This window comes from Amblyraja radiata, chromosome 25, assembly GCF_010909765.2.
Source record: "Amblyraja radiata isolate CabotCenter1 chromosome 25, sAmbRad1.1.pri, whole genome shotgun sequence".
NCBI lineage: Eukaryota > Metazoa > Chordata > Chondrichthyes > Rajiformes > Rajidae > Amblyraja > Amblyraja radiata.
Window position 1 is genome coordinate 14,829,282 of NC_045980.1, and position 27,817 is coordinate 14,857,098.

General features: G+C 40.6%; 1 protein-coding gene across 1 annotated transcript in view; it reads right to left on the minus strand.

Moving 5' to 3' along the window:
• The window catches only part of kntc1 (kinetochore associated 1), a 119,773-nt gene that overhangs the window by 24,379 nt on the left and 67,577 nt on the right, over positions 1-27,817 (minus strand). Inside the window, exons 40-51 of the mRNA XM_033043204.1 lie at positions 26,949-27,044; positions 25,733-25,861; positions 22,377-22,493; positions 18,860-18,969; positions 18,380-18,584; positions 16,606-16,695; positions 16,041-16,212; positions 12,204-12,262; positions 9,213-9,429; positions 8,674-8,747; positions 5,433-5,643; positions 1,169-1,278 (exon numbers count right to left, since the gene is read on the minus strand). Coding sequence (XP_032899095.1) covers positions 1,169-1,278; positions 5,433-5,643; positions 8,674-8,747; positions 9,213-9,429; positions 12,204-12,262; positions 16,041-16,212; positions 16,606-16,695; positions 18,380-18,584; positions 18,860-18,969; positions 22,377-22,493; positions 25,733-25,861; positions 26,949-27,044 — 1,590 coding nt within the window. The remainder of the gene's footprint in view (positions 1-1,168; positions 1,279-5,432; positions 5,644-8,673; positions 8,748-9,212; positions 9,430-12,203; positions 12,263-16,040; positions 16,213-16,605; positions 16,696-18,379; positions 18,585-18,859; positions 18,970-22,376; positions 22,494-25,732; positions 25,862-26,948; positions 27,045-27,817) is intronic.

Sequence of the window (27,817 nt, forward strand, 5' to 3'; positions counted from 1 at the left end):
CATTTTATAGGGACACAATGTGCTTTTCTTCAAGTTACTTAAAATACTACATTTTGCCCAAAACTAATAACAAATCTTCAAACGGCACTAACAGTAAATCTAAAAACGTCAAGCCTTATCAACAACTACACAAGAACTGCAACTCCCTCTTCCACAACTAATGAAATTCTGCATGAATTCACCTGCATTAAACGTTGCACATAAGGCGTATAATTTATTTAACAATTCTGCCTCCTGTCTACACCAACAAAGTGGGCCCAGAATACTTTAAGGTGTGTTTTTTCAGAAAGCATATGCATCCATACAAGTCCCTGTTGTCCAAGAATCAACAATCTAATTAGTTGATCTTGTAAAACTATGGGAGCAATTTTCAAAACTCAAATCCAGCATAAGTAGGAACTTAAACATAGGCATATTTAAACAGAAATGGGAATATTGTAAAATATAAGCAACAGAAAGGGAATGATATTAAATTGACTTTAGAGTGGATCAATCAAGCAAACTTTAAATGGTTCTTGAATACATAAAATTGTTATCATTGCTTGTCATAAAAAACAGAATTGATAATTCCAACTATCAATACTCCTCCTGGACAACATAACGTCAAAGGTAAACAGTATTGATTTTAGAAAAAAAATTATCCTTGCCAGATTTATGTTAAACCCGGCACGGAATGAACAGGAGAGCTAAAAATACACAGCATGCACAATAATGCAAGAAAAAAATGGCAAGATTTCAGGTAAAATCAATTTGTCATAATCCAAGTGTCACACACTCCACGCAAATCATTATATTCTTTTCCGACCGTGATTGCCAATTGCATGTTTAATCATTTTTTCCCCATTTTCAGTATTCAGTCTCTTTTTAATCAAACCTTGCAGAGATGTGAAGCATAATAAGTTATAATATTGCAAATCAAAACAGTTTTTAGTATTCTTGTTAATTACATCTATTATCCTTTGAAAATTAAGAAAAATGCTGGAAATAAAACAGAAAATGCTTAAAATACTGTGCAAAGAAAAATAGAATTAATGTTACAGGTTCATGACCTTTCTCCCGTAACTGCGGTTTTATGGCACAACAAAGTATATTACTTGCACTCATTTACTGAAAAAAGTGCAGTCACAACGTACACAGATTTTTGACATCCTTGCACTGATACACTCACCAAATCTAGATGCGTGGGAGGACATAAATATTTCTCCAGCAACGCATATCTGATGTTACTTATATCCCTGTTGTTTATTTCTGCTAGTTCACTTGCTGCACCATGAATATCTGGAAAATAAACAAATCCCACATTAAACATGCCACGTGTAAATAGAATTAATCAGTTTAGGTCATTAGGATTCTAATTGGCATCAAATAACATGATTTGAAGTACACCGGGTGGCACCACCGGCAGTGGCTGCCTCGCCAACAGTCTGTCTGTCCTTTCTTCTCTTTTTGTTATTTTTAGTATGTGTTAAAAGTATGTTTTAGTGTTCCTTGGTTTGTTTTATGTGGAGGGGGGGGGGGGGGGAACTTTTTTTTCAATCTCTTACTTCGGCGGAGATGCGATTTTATTCCGTATAGTATCTCCGGCCCCACTGCGGCCTAACATCATGGAGTTGGCGGCCTTTGCTGGAGACCAACCCGGCACTCCAAGCCATGGGAGTCTGCGAGACTTTAACATCGCAGAGCTTGCGATCCCTTTGCCGGGGACTTTAACATTGTGAAGCCCGCGGTCTCTGGTAAGAAGAGGCTGATCCAGGAGCTCCATGCCACGGAGAGGGTTTCAACCGCCCCGACGCTGGAGTTTCGATCACCCTGACGGGGGCTTCGATCGTCGGCTGCGGGGACTTTGATCGCCGCGACTGCAGATGGTTTGACTGTCCCGATCGCAGTAGAACAAGAGGAAGAAGATTGAACTTTATTGCCTTCCATCACAGTGAGAAATGTGGAATCCACTGTGATAAATGATTATGTTAACTTTTATTTTATGTGGTTGTGCGTCTTGAGGCTTTTCACTTAGTTTGGCTGTATGGTAACTCAAATTTCACTGTCCCTTAACTGGTACATGTGACAATAAACTGACCTTGAAACTTTGAAAATATTTACATTCGGTAGCATTTTCTTATCCTCAATGTCTTTTTCTGTCTTCAGTGTTGACCCTGTGTTAAGCATTCAAAGTCCTTTGAATTAGGGCCCAGTTAGAATTAAATGTCGGATTTTGACAGACACGAGAATTGCGAATACCGGAATCTTGGGCAAAATACAAAGTGGTGGGAAACAGCAGGTTCAAAGGAGACAAAAGGGTTTTGGATAAGGAGAGAAGATGTGGAGCATAATGTAAAGGCAGAGGGAGGGATATGGAAGGAAGGGGAGAGGGAAGTGTGAAATGGACTCAAGTATGGGAGGTGAGCATATGGAAGAGGGGGAAAGGCCAAGGTGACAAGGGTAGTGTGAGATGGTGGGAGAAATGTGTGCGCTGAAGGGAGAACTTAACATTGGATAATTTTATAGTATTTTGGCAGAGTGGGTAAAAAAGAACCACATAAACATAATAGAAAAATGTATAGAAAATCTCATAGTAAAATCTCTCTGGTACAGATAAAGAAACTGGTAAAGAGGATAAGACAAATGATGTTACCTTAAGAAATGTCTGCATGTTTTTGATCTCTGCAACCAAAGTGATTCAGATAATTTTAATTTAGTCACTGTTAGAAATTATGTTTTGTGGTTGAGTCTGGTGACAAGACTGGGTATAAAGAAGACAAGTATCAGAGGTGAGCAAAAGCAATTCCATCGTATTCAGGCCATTAAGAAAGGGTGGTTTGGGTTTAACCTGGGGTAGGGGGAAGAGCTTTGAATATCTAAATTTGGACAGAGGTTGGAGTAATTTCTGGGAGATCTACACCCAAGCGACAGAACTACTCCTGAACAGAAAATGCTAAACCATCTTTTAAAAAAAGTAGTGAAAGCGGAGAGCTTGACTAATCTTATGGAATTTTTTGAGGATGACCAAGTAGAATGGATAAGGGAGCGCCAGTGATTGTGGTGTATCAAAAAGCCTTTGACAAGGTCGCACACAAGAGATTAGTGTGCAAAATTAGAGCACATGGTATTGGGGGTAGGGTATAGACATGGATAGAGAACTGGTTGGCTGACAGGAAGCAAAGTGCAGGAATTAACGGGTCATTTTTAGAATGGCAGCAGTGACTAGTGGGGTGCCGCAAGGCTCGGTGCTGAGTCCCCAGTTGTTTACAATATATATTAACGAGGGAATTAAATGTAATATCTCCAAGATTGCGGATGACACAAAGCTGGGTGGCAGTGTAAGCTGCGAGGAGGATGTTATGAGGCTACAGGGTGACTTGGATAGGTTGGGTGAGTGGGCAGATGCATGGTAGATGCAGTATAATGTGGATAAATGTGAGGTTACCCACTTTGGTGGCAAGAACAGGAAGGCAGATTAGGAGAAGGGGAGGTGCAACGAGACCTGGGTGTGCTTGTACATCAGTCACTGAAAGTAAGCATGCAGTTGGCCTTCATTGCGAGAGGATTTGAATTTAGGAGCAAGGAGGTCCTACTGCAGTTGAACAGGGCCCTGGTGAGACCACACCTGGAATATTGTGTGCAATTTTGGTCTCCTAATTTGAGGAAGGGCATTATTGCAATTGAGGGAGTGCAGCGTTGGTTCACGGGATGGCGGGACTGACAAATGATGAAAGAATGGGTCGACTGGGCCTATATTCATTGAAGTTTAGACGGATGAGGGGGATTCTTATAGAAACAGAATTCTTAGAGGATTGGACCAGGTAGATGCAGAAAAATATTCCCGATGTTGGAGGAGTCCAGAACCAGGGGTCACAATTTAAGAATAAGGGGTAGGCCATTTAGGACTGAGATGAGGATAAACTTTTTCACCCAGAGAGCTGTGAATCTGTGGAATTCTCTGCCACGGAAGGCAGTGAAGGCCAATTCACAGGATGTTTTCAAGAGAGAGTTAGATTTAGCTCTTAGGGCTAAGGGAAACTAGAAAAATCCAGAACAGGCTACTTTTTGGATAATCAGCCATGATCATTTTGAATGGAAGTGCTGGCTCGAAGGGCCTACTTCTGCACCAATTTTCTATGTTTCTGTGATATAGAAGTTGAAGTGGGATTGGGTCTGCACAGTCTCAGGCATGTGGTTAAGAATAGAGACTGCATATTGCTGTTTTAAATTGTTCTTAAAATATGGACAATTTTTGATATCATATTTACTGCATGAAGATTGTGTTAGACCATTTCCTTAAATGTATGCAGTCTTCCAAGTGTTGTTTCAATACCATTTTGAAATGAGGAACTGCAGATGCCAGTTTACAAAAATAGACACAAAGCACTGGAGTAACTCAGAGGGTCAGGCAGCATCCCTGGAGAACATGGATAGGTGATACTTCGGGTCAGGACCGTTCCCAATAACATTGTTGGGTCTAAAACTTCTAAATACTGACAGGATACAGTGTAGCTTTGTAGCAGATCTGTAATCAAAATTAAAAAATGAAATGCAGTTTGTACTGTAAAGCTTAAACAGGAAGCTTTAAGGCACAAGTGACCTACAAACAGGAAGTGTCCTGGCGTCCTGGTGCCATGCTCAATGCTCTTAAGACAGTGGAATTGATTGTAGACTTTAGGAGAGCTCCCCCTCCCCTCACCCCACTTACCATCAACAACACCACAGTCACATCTGTGGAGTCTTTTAAGTTCCTGGGTACCATCATCTCCAAGGACCTTAATTGGGGGGCTACCATGACTCCACAGTCAAAAAGGCACAACAGAGGATGTACTTCCTACAGCAGTCGAGGAAGCACAATCTGCCACAGGCAATGATAGTCCAATTCTATACGGTCATCGTAGAGTCTGTTCTCACCTTCACCATCATGGTCTTGTTTGGCTCAGCCACCAAGCACGACACCTGGTGGCTGCAGCAAATCGTCCAATCAGCAGAGAAGGTTATTGGCTGCAACCTTCCCTCCATTGATGAACTGTACACTGCAAGGGCCAGGAAGCGAGCGGGCAAGGTCATCTCTGACCCCTCTCACCCTGGCCACAAACTCTTTGAATCACTTCCCTCTGGAAAGCGACTGCGGACTGTCAAAACTGCCACATAAAAACAGTTTTTATCCACGAGTAATTGCTCTGCTCAACAGCCAAAAGTCTGTAGCCTCCCTTTGATCTGGTATTTTGTTGGTTCACATGCTTGATCAATGGTGTTTTATCATTAATGTTCTATTATTAATAATGTTTAGTGTTTTCTGAGTCATTCGTGACTGTCACTGTAGGTCATGTGGTTATTTGTGGGCGGAGCACCAAGGCAAATTCCTTGTATGTGAATACTTGGCCAATAAACTTACTTACTTACCCATTATTAAACGAATAGTTTACTGGACTGCACAGAACACAACCAACCTGGATAATCTCTGGCAGTTGGGTGCTTTAATCGATCTTCAATGCTGCTGTGCTCATACAACAAGCAAATCAGTTGAGCTGGCAGTTTAATCAATCTCAAGTACTCAGGGCTGTTTAAGTTGTGGATTTTCAGAAGATTTTCTGTGGCTGAATTCTCATACACTATTCGTAATTTATTTAGTGTGTTCTCTGCTTTCTGATGAGCATTATCCTGAGAAAAGCATTTAAAATCTGTTACTAAAATGAACAAAACAAAATGTTCTATTTACTAAACACAATCTTAATCTTAAAAACATGTAAATAATAATATACTTGAGAGATAATTTTAAGGTGATATTTGATAAGGTAATTTTCCTCAGCCATCAGAAAGTTGTTTCTACAGAAAACCTAGATTGGATTTAAGGCGTTCACAATGTAACACAACCTTCCCAGCCAGCATTCCAAATGTGGATATAACCTTGTGGGAACACTAAATTATCTCCATATAATAACCTTATTTATAACATGCTTTCAACTCAACCTTGTATTGTGATGGTGAGTTGAGCACTTTAGATTTAACATAGAACAGATCTGCAACAGTTATTAATAGGGTGATTTCACTAAAGGTCACTGGAGCGTAGATCCGCACCCACGTGACCGCAAAATTTAACTGGAGTACATGCGTCACTTCCGGTACATGTTAGTGAATGGGAAAACACGCACTTTCACACCCGTTAAAAACATCGAAAACGGCCCGTTTTTGAGCTGCAATTAACTGTGCCAGTCGGGGTGACCGTGAGGCACAGCTACCTAAATTTACAGTCCAAAAAAAATATAGAAACTAAGGTAAATTCAAGAGGGAGCTGAAGGTGCAAAAACAGCGGAAGTGCTTAGCGGACATTTGCCGTGGAGATTTAAAGATCGAAAATATCGGGAATTATCGCGTTTGCTCGCTGCATTTCATCAAAAGTAAGGCATTATTGACTTTTTATCTTTATTCATTTGTTATATGAAAAGTTTTAAAAGTGAAAAACCCGTCAGTAAAATTGCAAAATCGCCCATGGTTCTCAGGTGGGTTTTAACATGCAAAATGAAAACGCTTCTGAAGCGCCATTTACCATTTAAATAATCGTAAACTATCAATGCGTTTTGAAATAAATTTTACTGATTGTGCAGGCTTTAAACAAGAAACATTGAGAAATATATTTTGGCAAATAATAAAATGTCCTAATTTTGTCCAACTAACAGCTGACAATTATCCCATTCCTTAGCTTGCATCTGAGTAAAATTTATTTCAAAACGCATTGATAGTTTACGATTATTTAAATGGTAAATGGAGCTTCAGAAGCGTTTTCATTTTGCATGTTAAAACCCACCTGAGAACCATGGGCGATTTTGCAATTTTACTGACGGGTTTTTCACTTTAAAATGTTTTCATATAACAAATGAATAAAGATAAAAAGTCAATAATGCCTTACTTTTGATGAAATGCAGCGAGCAAACGCGATAATTCCCGATATTTTCGATCTTTATATCTCCACGGCAAATGGACTTCGGACACGGCAAATGGACACGGAAAAAAAAACTTCCGCTGTTTTTGCACCTTCAGCTCCCTCTTGAATTTACCTTAGTTTCTATCTTTCTTTTGGACTGTAAATTTAGGTAGCTGTGCCTCACGGTCACCCCGACTAGCACAGTTAATTGCAGCTCAAAAACGGGCCGTTTTCGATGTTTTTAACGGGTGTGAAAGTGCGTGTTTTCCCATTCACTAACATGTACCAGAAGTGACGCATGTACTCCAGTTAAATTTTGCGGTCACGTGGGTGCGGATCTACGCTCCAGTGACCTTTAGTGAAATCACCCTATAGAAGGAAATTGTGAATTCACAATCAGTTCCAAACTCCATTCCTAGTTTTTGAGTATATTAACAAGCAAAAGAAAGCTCCACACAGCTGTACATAGGGTGTTTGCACATAGAACAGTACAGCCCTTTAGCCCACAATATCCGTGCCAAACATGATAGAAGAGACTATCTCTTATCTATCTGAGCATAACCCCTCCATTCCCTGCATATCAATGTGTCTATCCAAAAGCCTCTTAAATGCAATTATTGCCTCAACCACCAACCCTGTCAGCGCATTCCAGGTACTCACCACCCTCTGTATAAAATAAGAAGGTTGCCCTGTATTGTACATCTCCTTTAAACTTTGCCCCTCTCACTTAACGCTATGCCCTCTAGTATTTGATTTTTCCATCCTGGAGAATAGGTTCTGACTGTCTACCCTATGTATGCCTCTCATATTTTTATATACTTCGATCAGGTCTCCTCACAGCCTCTGGAGTTCCAGAGAAAACAATTCAAGTCTGTCCAACCTCTCCCTGTAGCCAATGCCCCCCGAACCAGGCAACATTCTGGATTGCAATTAAAAATGTGAATAATGGTATTTCTATTCTGCTTTGTTATCTCTCCAAACTGAGATTCTTAAAATTGAATTTGGTTAGAAATACACAAAAACAAATGCATTCAGAATAAGTCATGATTGTGCTCTTCAGGAACATGCATTTGCAGAGGTCAACCATAGAAGGTGCAATGTGGGGAATACATTGTAGAATATACATGGAATGAACATCCATGCAAAGAGAATAGAATATTGGAAAAAAAAAAAATGTTAATAACAAACAAAAATCGAAATTAAAACAGGATTTTAATTTTGTTTCACTTCATTATTGTGGTCCAAAGCCAATATTTATTTTAGAATGGCATTTCTTGGTAAAAAAACTGTGATACTATGTTGCACCTTTCTAATCATGGTTAATCTTGCCGAGTGATTGTTTGACAGAAATAAGCATGCAAACCTTTTAGAGTTGCGTGGAATGTGCACAGAACTGCTGAACCATTAGAAAAAAAACCAATGAAACTTGATTAAATCTAAAACACTTCAAATTATGGGACTTACCACATACCTTAAGTTTTACAAATAAAAGTATGTCAAAGGATCATGAGCAAGAGTCCAAAGAAATATCAGCTGCTGTATGCTACACAACCTCACTGCACCATTAACACATCACAATCCCTCAATTCCATTTAATTGTCAATTCCTATAACCCTAATTACTCTGTCATTCAAAGGTTTCTCCACCGATGATACACCTTGGACATCTTGCAAATCAACTCAGTGAGCCAAATGACTACTTCCCACACAGGAGTGTTCATTTATGAGTTATATATGTGACAGAGAATTAGACATTTAATTTATACATACCGTTGGTGCTGTAGCTTTTAACCAATTTTCAGACATTTGTAGACAAAATTTTAAGGCTTGGATTTTATTAGGTCCTGGAAGAACAGTGCATGTAGATTTTAATTAAGATACAATTCTGAGCTGGAAACAGGTTGAAAAATCGAGTCAAGCAAATTTGGCTAGCAATCAAATTCTGAATAAACTTCTTAATAAGTTGTTGACAGTCTTTCCTTAAAAATAAAACACACAGCACATTCTCCCCTTCTCCCCTTCTCACCCCCCCCCCCCCCCCCCGACCCCCAAGAGACATGCTGCCTTGGGGAAGAGGATAAAATGGAAATAACAGGAATGAGAGGCAGCTTTTGGAGTGCTCTTTACCTTTTTGCCAAAGGCAGCATTTTAAATAGTTTTTTGCCAAAACAACCTTTTGAAACAACAAAAGAAAAAGCATAGATCCCAGCCAGTCTTGTTAATTGCAATAGAATGAAACCAAAACAACAACTGTGCAAAGTTAATTTCACATTGCATATCTATTGCACTAGACATGTTTTCCAATTTACCGGTTGGAAGTTCCTGGGCAACACGATGGGAACAGGCAGTAGCCCATTCTGGATTTGTAATCGCCAAGAGGTATGATTGTATATTGTGCATTGTCTCAGATATTTCCTTTGTTATCGCCGAAACACTTCCCTCTTTTGCCAGCTTAAGTAGTTTAGGTTTCAGAGCTTTTGCAAGCACATGGTCGACAGCTTTCATATAGAGTGTATCCAAAGAAACCTGAAGAAAAAATAACTTATATTAATTGGAGACACAAGGAACTGCAGATGATGTTTTACAAAACAAAACACTGGTGGAGAAACTCATCTTGTCTGGCAACATCTGTGGAAGGAATGGACAGACGATGTCTCAGGTCCGGGCTAAGAGTCTGAAGAAGGGCACCGATTGGAAAGGCCGCCTGTTCATACCCTCCACAGATGCTGCCCAACCCACTGGGTGTTCCAGCATTTTGGGTCCTTTAGACAAAAGCGTACATCTGAATGTTCACAACATTCAACTATTTTCCCTCTAGCATAAAAGCATGAATCTTCATGTAATAGACAGATTTAAAAGACAAATTCAGAAAGGATTGTCACTGAGTAGCTGAGAGTATGAATGGTTAATACAGATTAGAATGATTAAACATTCTATTGTATTAGAATTTGCTGATCTCTTCTGGGATGAAGAAAAACAGAATACATATCAGCCAGAGACCCACAATCTGCACGGGGAGAGGGAGGTGAGAACAAGAAAAGGGAGCACTGGGGAATAAGGGCAAAAGAAGCGATATAGCAAGGGGACAAAGCCAAAGGGGGGGGGGGGGGGGGGGGGAAGCGCAGCGAGCTAGGAAGGTTTACACAGAAAATACGATTTATGAAGAGTTTTTTACGGCATCTGGGTATAGCAAAACATTTTTCAACCTATGGAGTACCTTTGAAGTATTGTCAGTGTTAAAAGATAGCCATTAAAGCAGCCAATCCATATGGGGCAAGCTCTCATCTCAGTGACAAAACCACATTGCACCCATCAGTTGAATTTCTGCCTGGAATGAATTTAGTGCATTTTTCACATGAAGTGTTAGTTTATATAACGTACACTAATTTAGGGCACGCTTTATGATTTAATCTGAAATGAAAACAGAAAAGCTGGAACAACCCGAAATGTTTGTTATTCCAAAGATGCTGCTTAACCTGTTTAGAGTTTCCAGAATTTCCTGCTTTTATATTACATTTCCCCCTTCTGGAGAGAACAAAGGCAACGTCTGCGATCGGATAGAAACCTAGATCATTAAAATCATTAAATATTTGATTGTATCTGGCCTCAATAATACTTCATTATAGCATTCCTTGAAAGGCTGATTGATACAGTTACAAAATCTGCACATCAATCATTATAAGACTACAAGGGAAATAATTAATTTACAAGTCATTATTTTCTGGAAGCATCGCATGAGAAATTCCTGCCACTTTCTATTACGACAGGTACCTGCAATGGAATTTAACGGGAATGGCCGACTGCAGGAGACAATGCAATCGCCACATGTTCGCGGGTGGTTGCTGGGGAGCCGCCTTCATGGTCGCAAGGAGTTCCCGCATTCTGGGAACTAGTGGCGACCTCATTATGGTCGCCGCAAATTTTTCAACATGGTGAAAAATTAGCGGCGACTAGAATGAATCCGCCATGAAGAATTCTCGTGCCGTAGGTGGGTCACCAGGAGGTTGAAGGTTCTCGTAGGTTGTAGCCGGTGCTGACTGGTGAATTTCATTGGCTCATTGGAGAAAAAAAAAGTAAGCAGAAGTTTTCAGAACCAAGGATAACCGACGGGTAATGCCGTGTATCTCTGGCTTATTAAACGTTGTCTCCACTCCTTCTCCCCCCTTTTAAAGGACTTACCGTACACTGTGCTAGCCGTCTTAATTACAGCGCCAACCTTCCTGCTCATCGTGGTGTGTGCCTGTGTCACCTTGGCTCCGCACCGTGAATTTTTTAAACAGCGCTCCCCCGCTTGCCCTGTCCTCGACGCTGGTGAAAGAGGGATGGGTGTGTGTGTGTGTGTGTGTGTGTGTGCGCGCGCGTGCGTGCGTGTGTGTTCTCCACTCTGACACTCGCGTTCCAGTTGCCTGTTTTTCAGGCGACTGCCGACAACTTGACAGTCGCTGGCAGTCCACTGAAAAACCGCCTAAGTGGGACAGGCCCATTAGGATATCATGCAGTTGTTGTTTGATGAGACCATACCTGCACTATACCATGGGCAAAAAACACATTGCTAAACCGTGACCGTGAAAGCTTACAGCTGTTTGCTTTTTGCTCTAGATTCCTGCATCTGCACAACTTGCGTCTCGGATAAATCAATGCTGTTTTAATTAGACAATAGACAATAGGTGCAGAGTAGGCCATTCAGCCCTTCGAGCCAGCACCGCCATTTAATGTGATCATGGCAGATCATCCCCAATCAGTACCCCGTTCCTGCCTTGTCCCCATATCCCCTGACGCCACTATTTTTAAGAGCCCTATCTAGCTCTCTCTTGAAAGCATCCAGAGGCTAATTGAAAGCAATTAGAGGCTGACGTTTAGTTAAAACTTCACTACACTGATTTCTAAGATGGGAGAGTTTTCTTTAATGACACGAGATTATGTACAGTGGATCAATATGCCATAGAGTTTAGAACATTGAGAAATACTTGACCTGAGAGGCACTGACATGGTCTCAGGAAGGAATGAGGAGAAATTTCTTCATTTGGTGAGCTATAAAACTTTTAAATTCTATCCCAGACGGCTCTGCTTATTCAGCTGTTTGGGTTTATTGAGCGCTGAGGCGGTCTTTATGGTAGAGGAAATCTAGATAAAAGGTTGCAGACAGGCAGTAGCTCAGACGTCGAAGTCTAAGATCAGATGATATTGAACAACAAAGCAGGATGGAATAGCAATATGACCGACTTTCGGTTCTATCTGTTATAATCTTACAGAAATCATTTCTGAAACAACTGGTGTACATCCGTATGTGTGCAACTCACCTTCATCAACTTAGATATTAACAGCAATGTTGCAAAATTCTCCTCACTTAGCTCCGCAGCTGCAAAAAGATCAAAACTCTAGTGTTCAATCTCACGTTCAAAGAATTATGAATGCTTAAACTTAACAAAACTACCTAAAAATGCCTGATATTGATCAACAAAACAGAATGCCTACATGTAGTGCACATACAGTGCATTCAGAAAGTATTCAGACCCCTTCACTTTATCCACATTTTGTTACTTTACAGCCTTATTTTAAAATGGATTAAATTCTTTTTTTTCCTCATCAATCTACACACAAAACCCCAGAATGAAAAAGCAAAAACAGATGGTTAGAAATTTTTGCAAAGTAATTCAAAAGAAATAACTGAAATATCACATTTACATAAGTATTCAGACCCGTTGCTATGACACACAAAATTCAGCTTCGGTTCATCCCGTTTCATAGAAAATAGGTGCAGGAGTAGGCCATTCGGCCCTTCGAGCCTGCACCGCCATTCAATATGATCATGGCTGATCATCCAACTCAGTATCCTGTACCTACTTTCTCTCCATACCCCCTGATCCCTTTAGCCACAAGGGCCACATCTAACTCCCTCTTAAATATAGCCAATGAACTGGCCTCAACTACCTTCTGTGGCAGAGAATTCCAGAGATTCACCACTCTCTGTGTAAAAAATGTTTTTCTCATCCCAGAACTAAAAAATTTCCCCTTTATCCTTAAACTGTGACCCCTTGTTCTGGACTTCCCCAACATCAGGCACAATCTTCCTGCATCTAGCCTGTCCAACCCCTTAAGAATTTTGTAAGTTTCTATAAGATCCCCCCTCAATCTTCTAAATTCTAGCAAGAATTTCCATTGATTATCCTTGAGATGTTTCTACAACTTGATTGGAGTCCACCACTGGTAAATTAAATTGATTGGACATGATTTGGAAAGGCACACACCTGTCTATATAAGGTACCACAGTTGACAGTGCATGTCAGAGCAAAAACCAAGCCATGAAGACAAAGGAATTGGCCGTAGACCTCCGAGACAGGATTGTGTCGAGACACAGATCTTTCTGCAGCATTGCAGGTACCGGAGAGCAGTGGCCTCCGTCATTCTTAAAAGGAAGAACTTTGGAACCACCAGGACCCTTCATAGAGCTGGCTGCCCAGCCAAACTGAGCAATCGGGGGAGAAGGACCTTGGTCAGGGAGGTGACCAAGAACCCTTGGTCACTCTGACAGAGCTCCAGAGTTCCTCTGTGGAGATGGGAGAACCTTCCAGAAGGATAACTATATCTGCAGCACTCCACCAATCAGACCTTTATGGTAGAGTGGCCAGACAGAAGCCACTCCTCAGTAAAAGGCACATGACAGCCCGATTGGAGTTTGTCAAAAGGCATGAGAAACAAGATTGTCTGGTCTGATGAAAACAAGATTGAACTCTTTAGCCTGAATGCCAAGCGTCACGTCTGGAGGAAACCAGGCACCGCTCATCACCTGGCCAATACCATACCTACAGTGAAGCATGGTGGTGGCAGCATCATGCTGTGGGGATGTTTTTCAGCGGCAGGAACTGGGAAACTAGTCAGGATCGAGGGAAAGATGAACGGAGCAAAGTACAGAGAGATCCTTGATGAAAACCTGCACCAGAGCGTTCTGGACCTCAGATTAGGGCGGAGGTTCACCTTCCAACAGGACAACGACCCGAAGCACACAGCCAAGACAACGCAGGAGTGGCTTCGGGATAAGTATGTGAATGTCCTTGAGTGGCCCCGCCAAAGACCGAACTTGAACCTGATCGAACATCTCTGGAGGGACCTGAAAATAGCTGTGCATCGACGCTCTCCATCCAACCTGACAGAGCTTGAGAGGATCTGCAGAGAAGAATGGGAGAAATTACCCAAATACAGGTGTGCCAAGCTTGTAGCGTCATACCCAAGAAGACTTGAGGCTGTAATCGCTGCCAAAGGTGCCTCAACAAAGTACTGAGTAAAGGGTCTGAATACTTATGTAAATGTGATATTTCAGTTATTTATTTTGAATTACTTTGCAAAAATTTCTAAAAGCGTGTTTTCACTTTTTTAGTATGGGGTATTGTGTGTAGATTGATGATAAAAAAAAGGAATTTAATCCATTTTAGAATAAGGCTGTAACATAACAAAATGTGGAAAAAGTGAAGGGGTCTGAATACTTTCTGAATGCATTGTAAAAAAACAGATTTCTCTCATAGTCTAGGGAATAGGATCAAACCATTCATTCCAAATTTGGAATGAAGAAGTTACATTTTCACAGGGTCCCAAAGGTTTCAGATATCTAATGTAGATAGTTTAGTTTAGTTTAGGTTAGACATACAGCGTGGAAAAAGGCCCTTCGGCCCACCGAGACCGGACCGATCAGCAATCCCTGCACATTAACAATATCCTATACACACTAGGGACAAATTAAAATTATACCAAGCCAATTTACCTACATACCTGTACGTCTGGGGAGTGTGGGAGGAAAGCTACGCGGTCACGGGGAGAATGTACAAACTCCGTATAGGCAGCACCAGTAGTCGGGATCGAACCCGGGTCTCCGGCGCTGCAAGCGCTGTAAGGCACCAATATCACAGTGCCACTGTGCCGCCCTTATGGTCAAACTGTTTAATGTTTGAAAGTGGCAGGATATGCAAATGCATTTTAGGAAGACCGAGGCAAAAGGTTTCTGGCTTTGTAAACTGAGGCAAGAACAGAGGTAAGGAAGTTATGCTGAGCTGGACCATTGTGGGCAGTGGTTCCTAAAGGGAACTTCCACACATCCACACTACATAGTAGAATTAACCTTGCTGCTTGTGCACTGTAGTGTGTAAAGACAAGCAACAAGTCCATCGGCAACTCCAGAATCTGCAGGAAGATTTCAAATACCCTTTTCATCCACCAGGTTTTTCAGCAGGCATAGTTGGTGCACGTTGCACAACACAATAATTTAAACTGTGATCACCAACCAAAAGAAAATTGGAGCAGGAGAAGGCCACTCGGCCCATCAAGTTTGTTCTGTCATTCAATATGATCATGGCTGATCTACCCAAGCCTCATCTCTTCTGAGGCATTTTTTCCATAGCCCTCAGTTACATGCTGCCTCTTTAAATAGATAACAATGGAAATTCAGTTGTATATTTTATTGGTATTTCACTATATATGGGTGTTCTTAATTTAATAGTAGTGTAATATGTAGTTAAAGCATATTAAATTAATCTATTAAACTTAAAAAGTTCTACAAGAACATCACCCTGTACTCTTGAACCATCTGCTTCATTAGACATGTTTATCATATCTAGTTTTGGTGTGATTAGCACAACTCATCCTCTCATATTATTTTAACCAACCAACATTTGGCTTAGTTTATTGAAGACGAATGCTGCACTAAATTGGCAACATTTCATGGCACCACCAAACGGCAGCCATTCTCTGAGAAGTCAGCCAGGATCCTTCCGAATGTGGTGCTTATATAGACAATTACTCTTTTTTTGACCTTCTAATTAAACTAATCCAAAATGGGACCAACCATACACATCTAAAGTGCAAAATAATTTGTTTGTTTAAAAGAAACTCTTAATCCTTACATATCTACAATGGAAAATCCTTTGTTCACAGTTTAAAATAAAACTCTTATTGACTGCCAATAGCAGACTTTCAATCACCTCACTCAGCTTGTTTATTCACCCGTTTTTTTTCTTTAGAAAACATCAAATTCTTTCTTTACCTACAAATTTGCATTGGCAATCCTTAAGATAACATTACATATTTTGATTAAAAAGTGTTCCCTCTGCATCCCATTTATTATGCTTAACCTGAATACAAGTACTTACATATCACATTCCAAAATCTTTGGGTGTTTTCAAAGAAGAGTAGGTGAAAGGGAAGCCTACTCTGAGCCATTGGTGAAAGATCAATTGCGTGCTTTTGGAGAAAATGATGTTCAAAATCCCCAGGTGGTGAAATCCGTTTGTACGAGTACAGATGTTGCAAGAGACTCAAGGCCTATTAAAACAAGATGCTACTTAATAAATGAAACATGATCAGTTTGCACTTTGTTATTGGATAACATTATATAGAACAATTCAGTTCCTGAGCCGAAGATATTTTTCAAAATAATACCTCAGGATTGACTTTATTTTTCCAAATTCTCCTGACAATCAACAAAAGAATATTGTAAAAGCAAAAAGCAATTTATTTTACTCAAATTATTAGCGACCCCTACAATCATTTCACTTTCCCCAAAACTTTGTGCTCTCATTAAAAGTTTGCAAAATAACTTAATTCCTTCCCCCTAAATGTTACATAACATTGAGCAGCTACTGTTATTCGTCCATTATCAAAACTGAATTGGAGCCACCACCCACTTTTTCCCCCATGAGATCTATTTGTTCCTACCTGATCCAAGTTATAATTTATGGTTGTTTCATTGGACAATTTTATAACTTTTAAGGCACTTTCAATGACTTCATAGTTATATGGATCCATCTTAAAATTAAAGAAAAAAAATCACACTTTAATATTCAACAAATGAAGTAGTAAACATTTCATACTGCAGGATAAGAGTTATGAAATGCATCATCGCCACAGGTTTAAAAAATGATTTGACTTCAGACACAAGAAACTGCATATGCTATAAAAAAAGACACAACGTGCTTCAGTAACTCAGCGGGTCAGGCAGCATCTCAGGAAAACATGGATAGGTGACATTTCAGATCAGGACCCTTCTTCATACTGATAATGGTCTGAAGAAGGACCCTGACCTGAAACATCACCTATCCATGTTCTCCAGAGATGCTGCCTGATCCACAGATTTACTGGAGCACTCTGTGTCTTGATTTGACTTCATTTGTTTTAACCGTTAACAACTTGTTCCAAATGGAGGAAAATGTACCAGAAGGAAAGCAGGCTCAACAAAACACAATTGGCTGAGAAATTTATTTTCACACTTGAAAAACAAGTGTTCAGTTAAGAATGGCCTCAGAATAAAGCAAATCTTCACCTACAGTATTTCAATCCCGGTAGGAAATTCAATGTTACTTTCCAACCGAACTAGAAATCTAGTTCTGTGTAAAATCCCCCAAAATAATGTTAACTGTGGGAGAGAGCTAGCATGCACTTGATGGGCTGAATGGCCTCCTCCGAGCCATAACCACTCGTTATCATGAAACGCTCAAATGTTCTTATCAATGTGATTTTAAACTCTTTTGTATGAAAAATAACTGTCCTTATTTCCTTACAGAACAACCAGTGATTTAGAGAGCCAAAACTCAAAATTCACTCTGCCAGGAGTCTCACTGCTTACTCTACATGCCACCCACACTTCGGACTAAAGCTACCCGACACTCAAAACTGAGTTTCCAATGGTTATTTATTCACTCTCAACGCATATAACCTGGCATGAAAATGGTCAGGAGGTGGCAGAGACAAAGGCTGCCATGAGGACCATGAAGGTACAGACAAAGTGGGGATCATCATCCAAGGAGTTTAAGGTTCCCAGTGACTCAGGTTTCTTGTCATATTCCTACTCTGGTAAACCATACTGATTTACACAGAATGTAGAACAGTGCAGCACGGGATTTTGCCCCATGGTCCATAATATCTGTGCCGAAAATGATGCCAAATTAAACTGATGCCAAATTAAACTGATCTCATCTCCCTGTACATTATCAATACCCATCTATTCCCTGAACTTCTGTGTGCCTATTTGAAAACCTCTTAAAAACCACTTTCGTATCTGCCTCCACCACCACCTCAGGCAATGCGTTCCCGGCCTCTACTAGTCTCTGTGTACAAAAAAAAACTTGCCTCGTACATCACCATTATACTTTCCCCCTCTCACCTTATAGCTATGCCTTCTAGTGTAGGAAATTTCCACACTGGGAAAAGGGTTTTGATCGTCTATCTTATCAATGCTTCTCATAATTTTATATACTTCCATCAAGTCTCTCCTCAACCTCTGACCTTCCAGAGAAAACACTCCAAGTCTATCCAACCTCTCCCTGTAGCTGAACCCCTCGAATCCAGGCAGTATTCTGGCAAACATCCTCTGCAATGCCTCCACATCTTCCCTGCAATGGGGCAACCAGAACTGCATGCAATACTCCAAATGCAGCCTAACCAAAAGTCCTGTAGAACTGCATCGTGAATTCCCGATTTAACAAAGCATTACCTGGTGCAAAGCTCCACTCAAACTAATAACCAGGTCAGTTTTATTGGTCAGTAACCGCATGACTTCTATGGCTTTTTCCAAAAGTGTAGTTTGAGACTGTTTGACATCACATGGCTCCCCTTCACCAAGATGACCATTTGTACCGCGTAGAAGTAATGTCTCTATATACAACTGCAGTGCAGCATCGCTGTTCAGCCCAAAAGCTCTGAAAAAAATACATTAGACATTCAGCAATTAATTAGATTTCAATTTAAGTAACCAATCAATTCCGCTAATTGTTTTCAATACTCAAGATATGAACCCAGTGCCAAGACCAAACACAAATGTCCGTAAGAAGTTTATTAAATGTTTAGAAAACACTAGTTGATTCCCGTATACTTAAACAATTGGTATAGTGACACTACAGATTCTAATTTCCACATTAGCCGAACATCTTGATTGTTTAAATTGGTATTTTGAACTTCATGAAATCATTATTACCTGCAATACTGCATTATTAGCTTGGAGTCCACGTTCGGATTCTGCACCAAAATAAGGACACATTCTTTTTTCTTTGCTGGATTGTCCCTAAATGTTGACTGGAACAAGATCTAGAACGAACAGAAATTAATTTAATTGAGGGGGCATTTGTATTGTCATTAAAGAGTGATGAAAAAATGTCTGAAACTACAATAGACAAAAGGTGCAGGAGTAGGCCATTCGGCCGTTCGAGACAGCACCGCCATGCAATGTGATCATGGCTGATCATTCCCAATCAGTACCCCGTTCCTGCCTTCTCCCCATATCCCCTGACTCCGCTATCTTTAAGAGCCCGATCTAGCTCTCTCTTGAAATTATCCAGAGAACCAGCCTCCACCGCCCTCTGAGGCAGAGAATTCCACAGACTCACAACTCTCTGTGAGAAAAAGTGTTTCCCCGTCTCCGTTCTAAATGGCTTAACCCTTATTCTTAAATTGTGGCCCCTGGTTCTCGACTCCCCCAACATCGGGAACATGTTTCCTGCCTCTAGCGTGTCCGAACCCTTAACAATCTTATATGTTTCAATAAGATCACCTCTCATCCTTCTAAACTCCAGAGTGTACAAGCCCAGCCGCTCCACTCTCTCAGCATATGACAGTCCCGCCATCCCGGGAATTAACCTTGTAAACCTACGCTGCACTCCCTCAATAGCAAGAATGTCCTTCCTCAAATTAGGGGACCAAAACTGCACACAATACTCCAGGTGTTGTCTCACTAGGGCCCTGTACAACTGCAGAAGGACCTCTTTGCTCCTATACTCGACTCCTCTTGTTATAACGGCCAACGTGCCATTCACTTTCCTCACTGCCTGCTGTACCTGCATGCTTACTTTCATAGACTGATGGACAAGGACCCCCAGATCCCGTTGTACTTCCTTTTCCCAACTTGACGCCATTTAGATAGTAATCTGCCTTCCTATTTTCTAGAGCCACTTCCTTAAGTACCCTGGGATGCAGACCATCAGGCCCTGGGGATTTATCAGCCTTCAGTCCCATCAGTCTACCCAACACCATTTCCTGCCTAATGTGGATTTCCTTCAGTTCCTCCGTCACCCCACATCCTCTGGCCACTACTATATCAGGAAGATTGTTTGTGTCCTCCTTAGTGAAGACGGAGGACACTGAGGACACTTCCCCTGACTGAGTGGATTTTCCCTGGATGCCCCAGTTTCCTCCCACACACCAAAAAACGCACAGATTTGTAAGTTAATTGGCTTCGGTAAAATTTGTCCCTGGTGTGCAGGATAGTGCGAGTGTACAGGGATCACTGGTCAGCACGGACACAGTGAGCCGAAGGGCTTGTTTCTGTGCTGCATCTCTAAACTAAAACTAAACAAAATCTTTCTTAGACCAGAAGTGGACAACATAGAGGGCCACTTGACCCATGGAATCCATGCCGGCTCTCAGATCATTCAATCTGTCTCTTTCTCCAACCTATTTTCCTGGAATCGATTCACTCTCATGTGTCCATCAATTTCTGATTCTTTTGCCATCTACCTCCATTAGGGGTACTTTCTAGCAACCAATTAACCTACCATGCAGAACTCTGTTGGGACGTGGGATAAAACTGGAGCACCCAGGGAAAATCATGCAGGCACAGAAAAAATGTGCTAACTCGTTTAAAAGGTTATTTAAGTATTATTTTCATTCTACTAAACAGAAGACTAATATCTGAGGTCAGGGTCAAACCCAGGTAATTGCACCAATACAGCAGCAACTTTAACGTGTGCTGCCCTCCGAACATGACATTATCTGCCAATAAATGAATTCCATCATCCAAATCATTCATTCTTGGTGAAAAACTGAGAATCCAATGCAGATCCATGGGGGAAACCATTTGTAATATTCCTTCAAATCAGAGAATGTTCTTGCAAAAGAATTACTGAAAATTAGCAAGTAAGTACAGCAAGAGGTCTGGAATGCAAAAGGTACATAGCATTCATTGAAGAGGATTTTGGTGAAAGAGTTACAGTGCCCTTCATAATGTTTGGGACAAAGACCCATCATTGATTTATTTGCCTCTATACTCCACAATTTGAGATTTGTAACAGGAAAAATCACATGTGGTTAAAGTGCACATTGTCAGATTTTATTAAAGGCCATTTGTATACATTTTGGTTTCACCATGCAGAAATTACAGCAGTGTTTATGCATAGTCCCCACATTTCAGGGCACCATAACGTTTGGGACACATGGCTTCACAGGTGTTTGTGATTGCTCAGGTGTGTTTAATTGCCTCCTTAATGCAGGTATAAGAGAGCTCTCAGCACCTAGTTTTTCCTCCAGTCTTTCGATCACCTTTGGAAACTTTTATTGCTGTTTATCAACATGTGGACCAAAGTTGTGCCAATAAAAGTCAAAAGCCATTATGAGACTGAGAAACAAGAATAAAACTGTGAGACATCAGCCAAACCTTAGGCTCACCAAAATCAACTGTTTGGAACATCATTAAGAAGAATGAGAGCACTGGCGGGCCTACTAATCGCAAAAGGACTGGCAGGCCAAGGACGACCTCCACAGCTGATGACAGAAGAATTCTCTCTATAATAGAGAAAAAGCCCCAAACACCTGTCCGACAGATCAGAAACACTCTTCAGGAGTCAGGTGTGAATTTGTGAATGACCACTGTCCGCAGATGACTTCATGGAAAGAAATACAGAGGCTACACTGCAAGATGGAAACCACAAGCAGTCATTGCATGCAAAGGATATGCAACAAAATACTAAACATGACTACTTTCATTTACATGACAATGCTGTGTCCCAAACATTATGGTGCCCTGAAATTGGGGGGGGGGGGGGGGGGGGGGGGGGGGGGATGGGGGGGATATGTATAAACACTGTTGAAATTTCTACATGGTGAAACAAACATGTATAAAAATGTCCTTTATTAAAATCTGACAATGTGCACTTTAACCACATGTGATTTTTTTTCTATTACAAATCTCAAATTGTGGAGTACAGAGGCAAATAAATAAATGATGGGTCTTTGTCCCAAACATTATGGAGGGCACTGTATGTTGCCATGGGTACATGAAGAATTAGAAAAATCCAGTTTCAATGCAGTATGCCAAGCTTGTTTTTTTGTTGGCAGGGAGAAACAGATTGAGTCTTGATCTGTCATATTCACTTAACTGATGACATCTTATTGTAACTTCATAACCTTAGATGTTAGCTAATTCAATAACTCTATATATATCAGCAAAAAAAAGTCATTGGCCAGCTTCATGTATTTGAATTGAGTTGAACATGATTGTAGCACCCAGCAAAATGATCGCATTGAGAGCTAGGAAAGGAGAACTTGCTTTAAATTTATATAATGAACAGTACTATCATGAGTTGATTACACTAAAACTGTCACTTTAATTATTTATAGCAACTTTCATAATTTGAACATGGTAAAACGTCCCAGTAAATGCCATTGTCACTTAAAAGTTCATCATTTCGATCAAACACTTGATATTTTACTTAGATACTTACACCAAGTTTACTGAGCTTCAGACCCCACTCTGTATCAACAACCAAGGCATTGAACTTCTGTTTTTGCTCCTCTTCCTGAAGTAAATCAGCCAGTTGAGCACCAACAATAGCAACCGCCTGAAATAGTACAACCACAATTGATGAATAAAAAACAAACTGCACAGCAGTTAATCAGTGTACTACCTACTATTGGGATGTTCAGGATCAGATCCCATGTTCTATCAGCTGCTCCTCCAGCCACCAAGTGTTCCTGGAGCTCACTGAAAATGCATCTCAGTGTTTCCCAATCGGAACCCTGACTGATCCAAGGACCTGACAAGTTAGCATCACTGGCAATAAATCTCCATTCTGACTAAACCGTAGCAAAATCACACAAAAATTAAATTCTGCTTTACAGAAAGAATACATGGTCTCGTATAATCTTTATTTGAAGTAGAGCATGTTCAGTAGCAGCCTTTACTAAGCCTTTAGTAAGTTGCCACAATAGAGAATATTGAACAAAATGAGACCAAATGGTATTAGGGGTAATACTCTTGCTTTGAGGGGTCAGCGGGTTCTTTAAAAAGTCAAATACTCGAGTACAAAGCTTTAAGGTCAGAAGGAAAAAATTTAAAGTAAAGGTGAAGGGCAACTTTTTTTTTTTTACACAGAAGGTGGTGAGTGCCTGGAAAACTCTGTCAGGGTTGGTGGTTGAGGCAGATACGATTGTGGCATTTGAGAGGTTTTTGGATAGAGAATAAATGGAGGGATATGGATTACACGCAGGTAGATAAGAGATGGTCTTAGCATCATGTTCGGCATGGACATTGTAGGCCGAATGGGCCTATTCTTGTGCTGTGCTGTTATCTATATTACTAAAAGTCTGATCTTGACCGCTTTTGGTTCGCTGTGCTGTGATTTCTGAGAGAACGCCGCCACCTACGGCCCTCATTTTTGGCCACCTCGCTCATAGCCCCCCTCCGCCTTCCGGGACCGGAGGATTTTTCCCATCGATGAAAAATCAGAGAGATATTAATGTTTTTTTTTTAATCGCCATTCTCTCTGCTGCCCCCGCTGGCGGGGGGGGGAGGGACTATAAAACCCGGAAGTGGTATGCCTCACTCAGTCTCTGCAAGATGGAGGAAGCCAGAGGGTCACGTCTCTCTGAGCTCTGAATAACATTGAACACATGTCTACTAAACTGTGAGTGCCCTTAATGTGGTTTGAAAATGAAAATATGGTTGGTTTGAAGTAAAAATGCACTGCAAATGGTTGTTTGGGTTGAACTAAAAATGCACTGCAAATAGTTGTTTGGGTTGAAGTAAAAATGCACTGCAAATGGTTGTTTGGGTTGAAGTAAAAATGCACTGCAAATGGTTGTTTGGGTTGAAGTAAAAATGCACTGCAAATGGTTGTTTGGGTTGAAGTAAAAATGCACTGCAAATGGTTGTTTGGGTTGAAGTAAAAATGCACTGCAAATGGTTGTTTGGGTTGAAGTAAAAATGCACTGCAAATGGTTGTTTGGGTAGAAGTAAAAATGCACTGCAAATGGTTGTTTGGGTTGAAGTAAAAATGCACTGCAAATGGTTGTTTGGGGGGGGTTTTGGGTTGAAGTAAAAATGCACGACAAATGGTTGTTTGGCGGGGTTTGGGTTGAAATGAAAAGGCACTGCAAAGGCTTGTTTGGGGGGGTGTGGGTTTGGGTTGAAGTGAAAAGGCACTGCAAAGGGTTGTTTGGGGGGGTTTGGGTTGAAGTGAAAAGGCACTGCAAAGGGTTATTTGCGGTGGGGGGAGGGGGGGGGGTTGGGTTGAAGTGAAAAGTCACTGCAAAGGGTTGTTTGGGGTGGGGGGGTTGGGTTGAAGTGAAAAGGCACTGCAAAGGGTTGTTTGGGGGGGGGGGTTGGGTTGAAGTGAAAAGGCACTGCAAAGGGTTATTTGGGGGGGTTTTGGGTTGAAGTGAAAAGGCGCTACAAAGGGTTGTTTGTCTAAACTTGACAACTTCCCGTTTGCATTATATTGATTTTAGGTAAAACGCTATCACTTGCGGCTGTGATTTTTACCCATCTTACTCAGTCCCCCTCCGCTGATCAGGTGCAGAGGATTCTTCCCATCAATGAAAAATAAAAGTGTTATTAGTGTTTAAAAAATGTTGAGAATCTCTCTCCTTTTCCGGTGGAAGGGGGAGGGATTATAAAACCCGGAAGTGTGGGTGTGGCTCAGTCTCTGCATGATGGGGAGGGAGAGGTCACAACTCTGTCTGAGCTGTGAATCAACTGGACACACTGAATGTCTACTGAACTGTGAGTGTGGTGTTTTGTGTGGTTTTATGGTAGTTTCCCCTTGCTTGAAATGGTATGAAACTGCATTTGAATGTGGTGGCCTTGCACCCTGCATGAAATGGTATGAAACTGCATTTGAAAGTGGTGTCGTTGCACCCTGCATGAAATGGTATGAAACTGCATTTGAATTTGGTGGCCTTGCACCCTCCTTGAATGGTATTAAACTGCACTTGAATTTGGTGGCCTTGTACCCTGCTCGAAGAGGTAAGAAACTGCACATGAATTTGGTGGCCTTGCACCCTGCTTGAAATGTAGGAAAATGGATTTGAATTTGGTGGCCTTGCACTCTGCTTGAAATGGAATTTCAAGGAATAGCCGTGAGTCAACTGCCAGCCCACCAGCCGTGAATGAACTGCCAGCACATCAGGCTTGAGGGACTGAGCTGCCACCCCAAGAATCCATTTGGTCCACAATGTCCATACTAGCCCTCTGGAGACCAGTAGTCCCTACAGCCAACAACACCCATACCAGCGCTCCAGACAGACCCCCCCTCCCCCCCACTGGCCACCAATATTGGAATTAGTGGAGAGGTGGAATATTGCGTCAAAGGACCAGCCCTCCCGTGTGAACATGGGACCCAACGGGTCCCACTTAGTCTAGTATGTTCTATAATCATTGGTTAATTAGCGGAAAGCAGTTGGAATAAATGGCATTTTCAGTTTGGGATCCAATGAGACAAACATAATTTTTACAGAGCCTGACAGGATATATTCAGAATTAATGTTTCCCGTGGCTGAGACGTGTACAATTAGGGATCACAGAGTTAGTCAGCACAATCCCTACTCACAGCAGATGCGATGATTCAGTAAACTCAAGGTGGCTATCAATATACATTTAGAAATTAAGGGAATCAAGGAATACAAGATAGTGGTGCCAAAACAAAAGATTAGACATGATCTTATTGAACAGCAGAGAAGGCAAATTGCCTACTTCTGCTTCCTATACCTTATATTGTTTTGTTCTACATCTGGAAGTTGATAAATGCTTTGATAACAATAAAACACGATTTAAGAATATAGCACAAACTGTCACACGTACCAGAATTTTGTTAAAATTTTGCCATGCATCGTTGATGATATTCCACAACTTCTCAAACACAATCTGCTTTGACAATAATATGCAATAGCCCAAGGCTAAATCAGTGTCAACCACACGACAGTTGAACAGCTGAAAAGTAAAAATCACAAGCTTTAATGCAAAAACATAACCTCAAGAAAAATGACAAAGGCACAAAATTATCCAACTGGCCAAAGTCTTGTAAAAAAAATCTGTAAACTGGGTTCCTAAAAATGCACGTTATGATTCTTTCAAATAAAAATAATCAATAGCTTGCATCAGAAATGAATGCATGTGATTAACAATCCGTCTATATTTGTTTTTAAGGGGAATAAATCTAACATGACCAGCTTACATTTTTTAGTATAATAACATTCTTCTTTCACAGACAATTCTTCTGCATTCCTTCAATTAACATGAAAGAACTGAACGAGAGACAAGAAATGTCAGAGACGAGACATTCATCTCAGAGTTATACTGACGGAAAGCCACAAATTATCCTCAGTGGCATCTAACACTCTTCCAATTTTTGTACAAGGCTGATATCTCAGCATCTATAAAGACTTCCAATAATAATCAGGGTGAGGAACAACTTTCTACTTATTGACATTTTAGCTCAGATTGATTTGTACAAATAGCTTTTGGGCAAGCCGCAAAAGGAACGTTTCCAATTTCAGTGATTAACTTGCATCAATTAACCTACTTTAACTACTACAATTTGCTTTAATATAGAATTTGAGGAGGTGAGGAAAATTAATTCAATTCCTTCCAATTATTGTTTAATTAATCTTCACCGAAACTGGTAAACTGAAAATAGAATCAGTATTAACCTCAACATGCAGTATTCCTCTTGACAGTGGTCCAATTTGGGAAGAATTTTCCAAGATACTGACTGCTGATAACACTTACCAACATTCAGACCAGGACTTCCAAAGTCCAATGTCCTATCTATGTTGGGATAACTTGCTTTAGATAGAAATACACTCAACATTAGTATTTTCAACTGTTTGAGGAAAGGGGAACTTGGTGTGAAAGCATAAAGGAGCAAAAAGGAAGAGTAACAACAAACAGTTGTTACACATATGGACACATACAGCTGGAAATTCACTGACATGTCTCCATAGAAATCAAATTAAATACATGCCAGCATTCTCGAACGATTTTGGAAATTATTGTAGAATGCCTGGTTCAACTTTACCTTATGCAGCAATGCTTGAGCAATCTTCTGGACAATGGAAAAGGCCATGTTTCCAACACCAATGACAAAATCTTTTACTTCCTTTAAGCCTTGTCCCTCAAAAAGTTACAAGAGAAAAAAGACAAATTAATCTCTTACATAATCAGTTACTAGCTTGGGATTCTTATAAAGATAATGGGGGGGGGGATCCATAATTTCAGAGCACAGTGTGAAGTTGGATAAAATACTTAATTTCAAAAACTAGTAAACAATTCTTAGAAAGCTATCATAAAAAATATTAGGTCGTTTCCCTTGACAACTGTTCCCCATGAGTAACCATGATTATGCCGAGCTCTTGCCAACAATCATAGATTTCCAGACCTGAATATTACAATTGTGAAGTCATGTATGTTTATCGAACAGGTAGCCCACTTTCTGACAAATAGTTTGACCTGAAACAAAATTTTCCTTTCACTCTACAATCAATTTAATAGAATAGAGTCCAAGTTTACCTCTCCAGTAGAATTATCAGGCTGCGATCACTCTCATAACCACTTCTCTCCTCTAAACAATTCTGCAGTTGGGAGCAATATTTTTTTTTTTTCTGAAGTTGTGTATTGTGAAAAGCAGTGAAAGTGGAATATTTTATGAAGTGGACTATAGAAACTATTAATTAATAGACATAAAATTACATCAGACTTGGAAAATATGTTTTGATACGATCACAAATAAGTTTTGTGCCCCAGTTGCAGCAACACTCAAGGTGCTCACCAAAATACAAGACAAAGCTGACGACTTGACCAGCACCTCATGCAATTCCCTAAACATTAATCCCTTCAACATTCCTAAACATCATGACCAAATAACATCATGTAACATCAAATAACAAC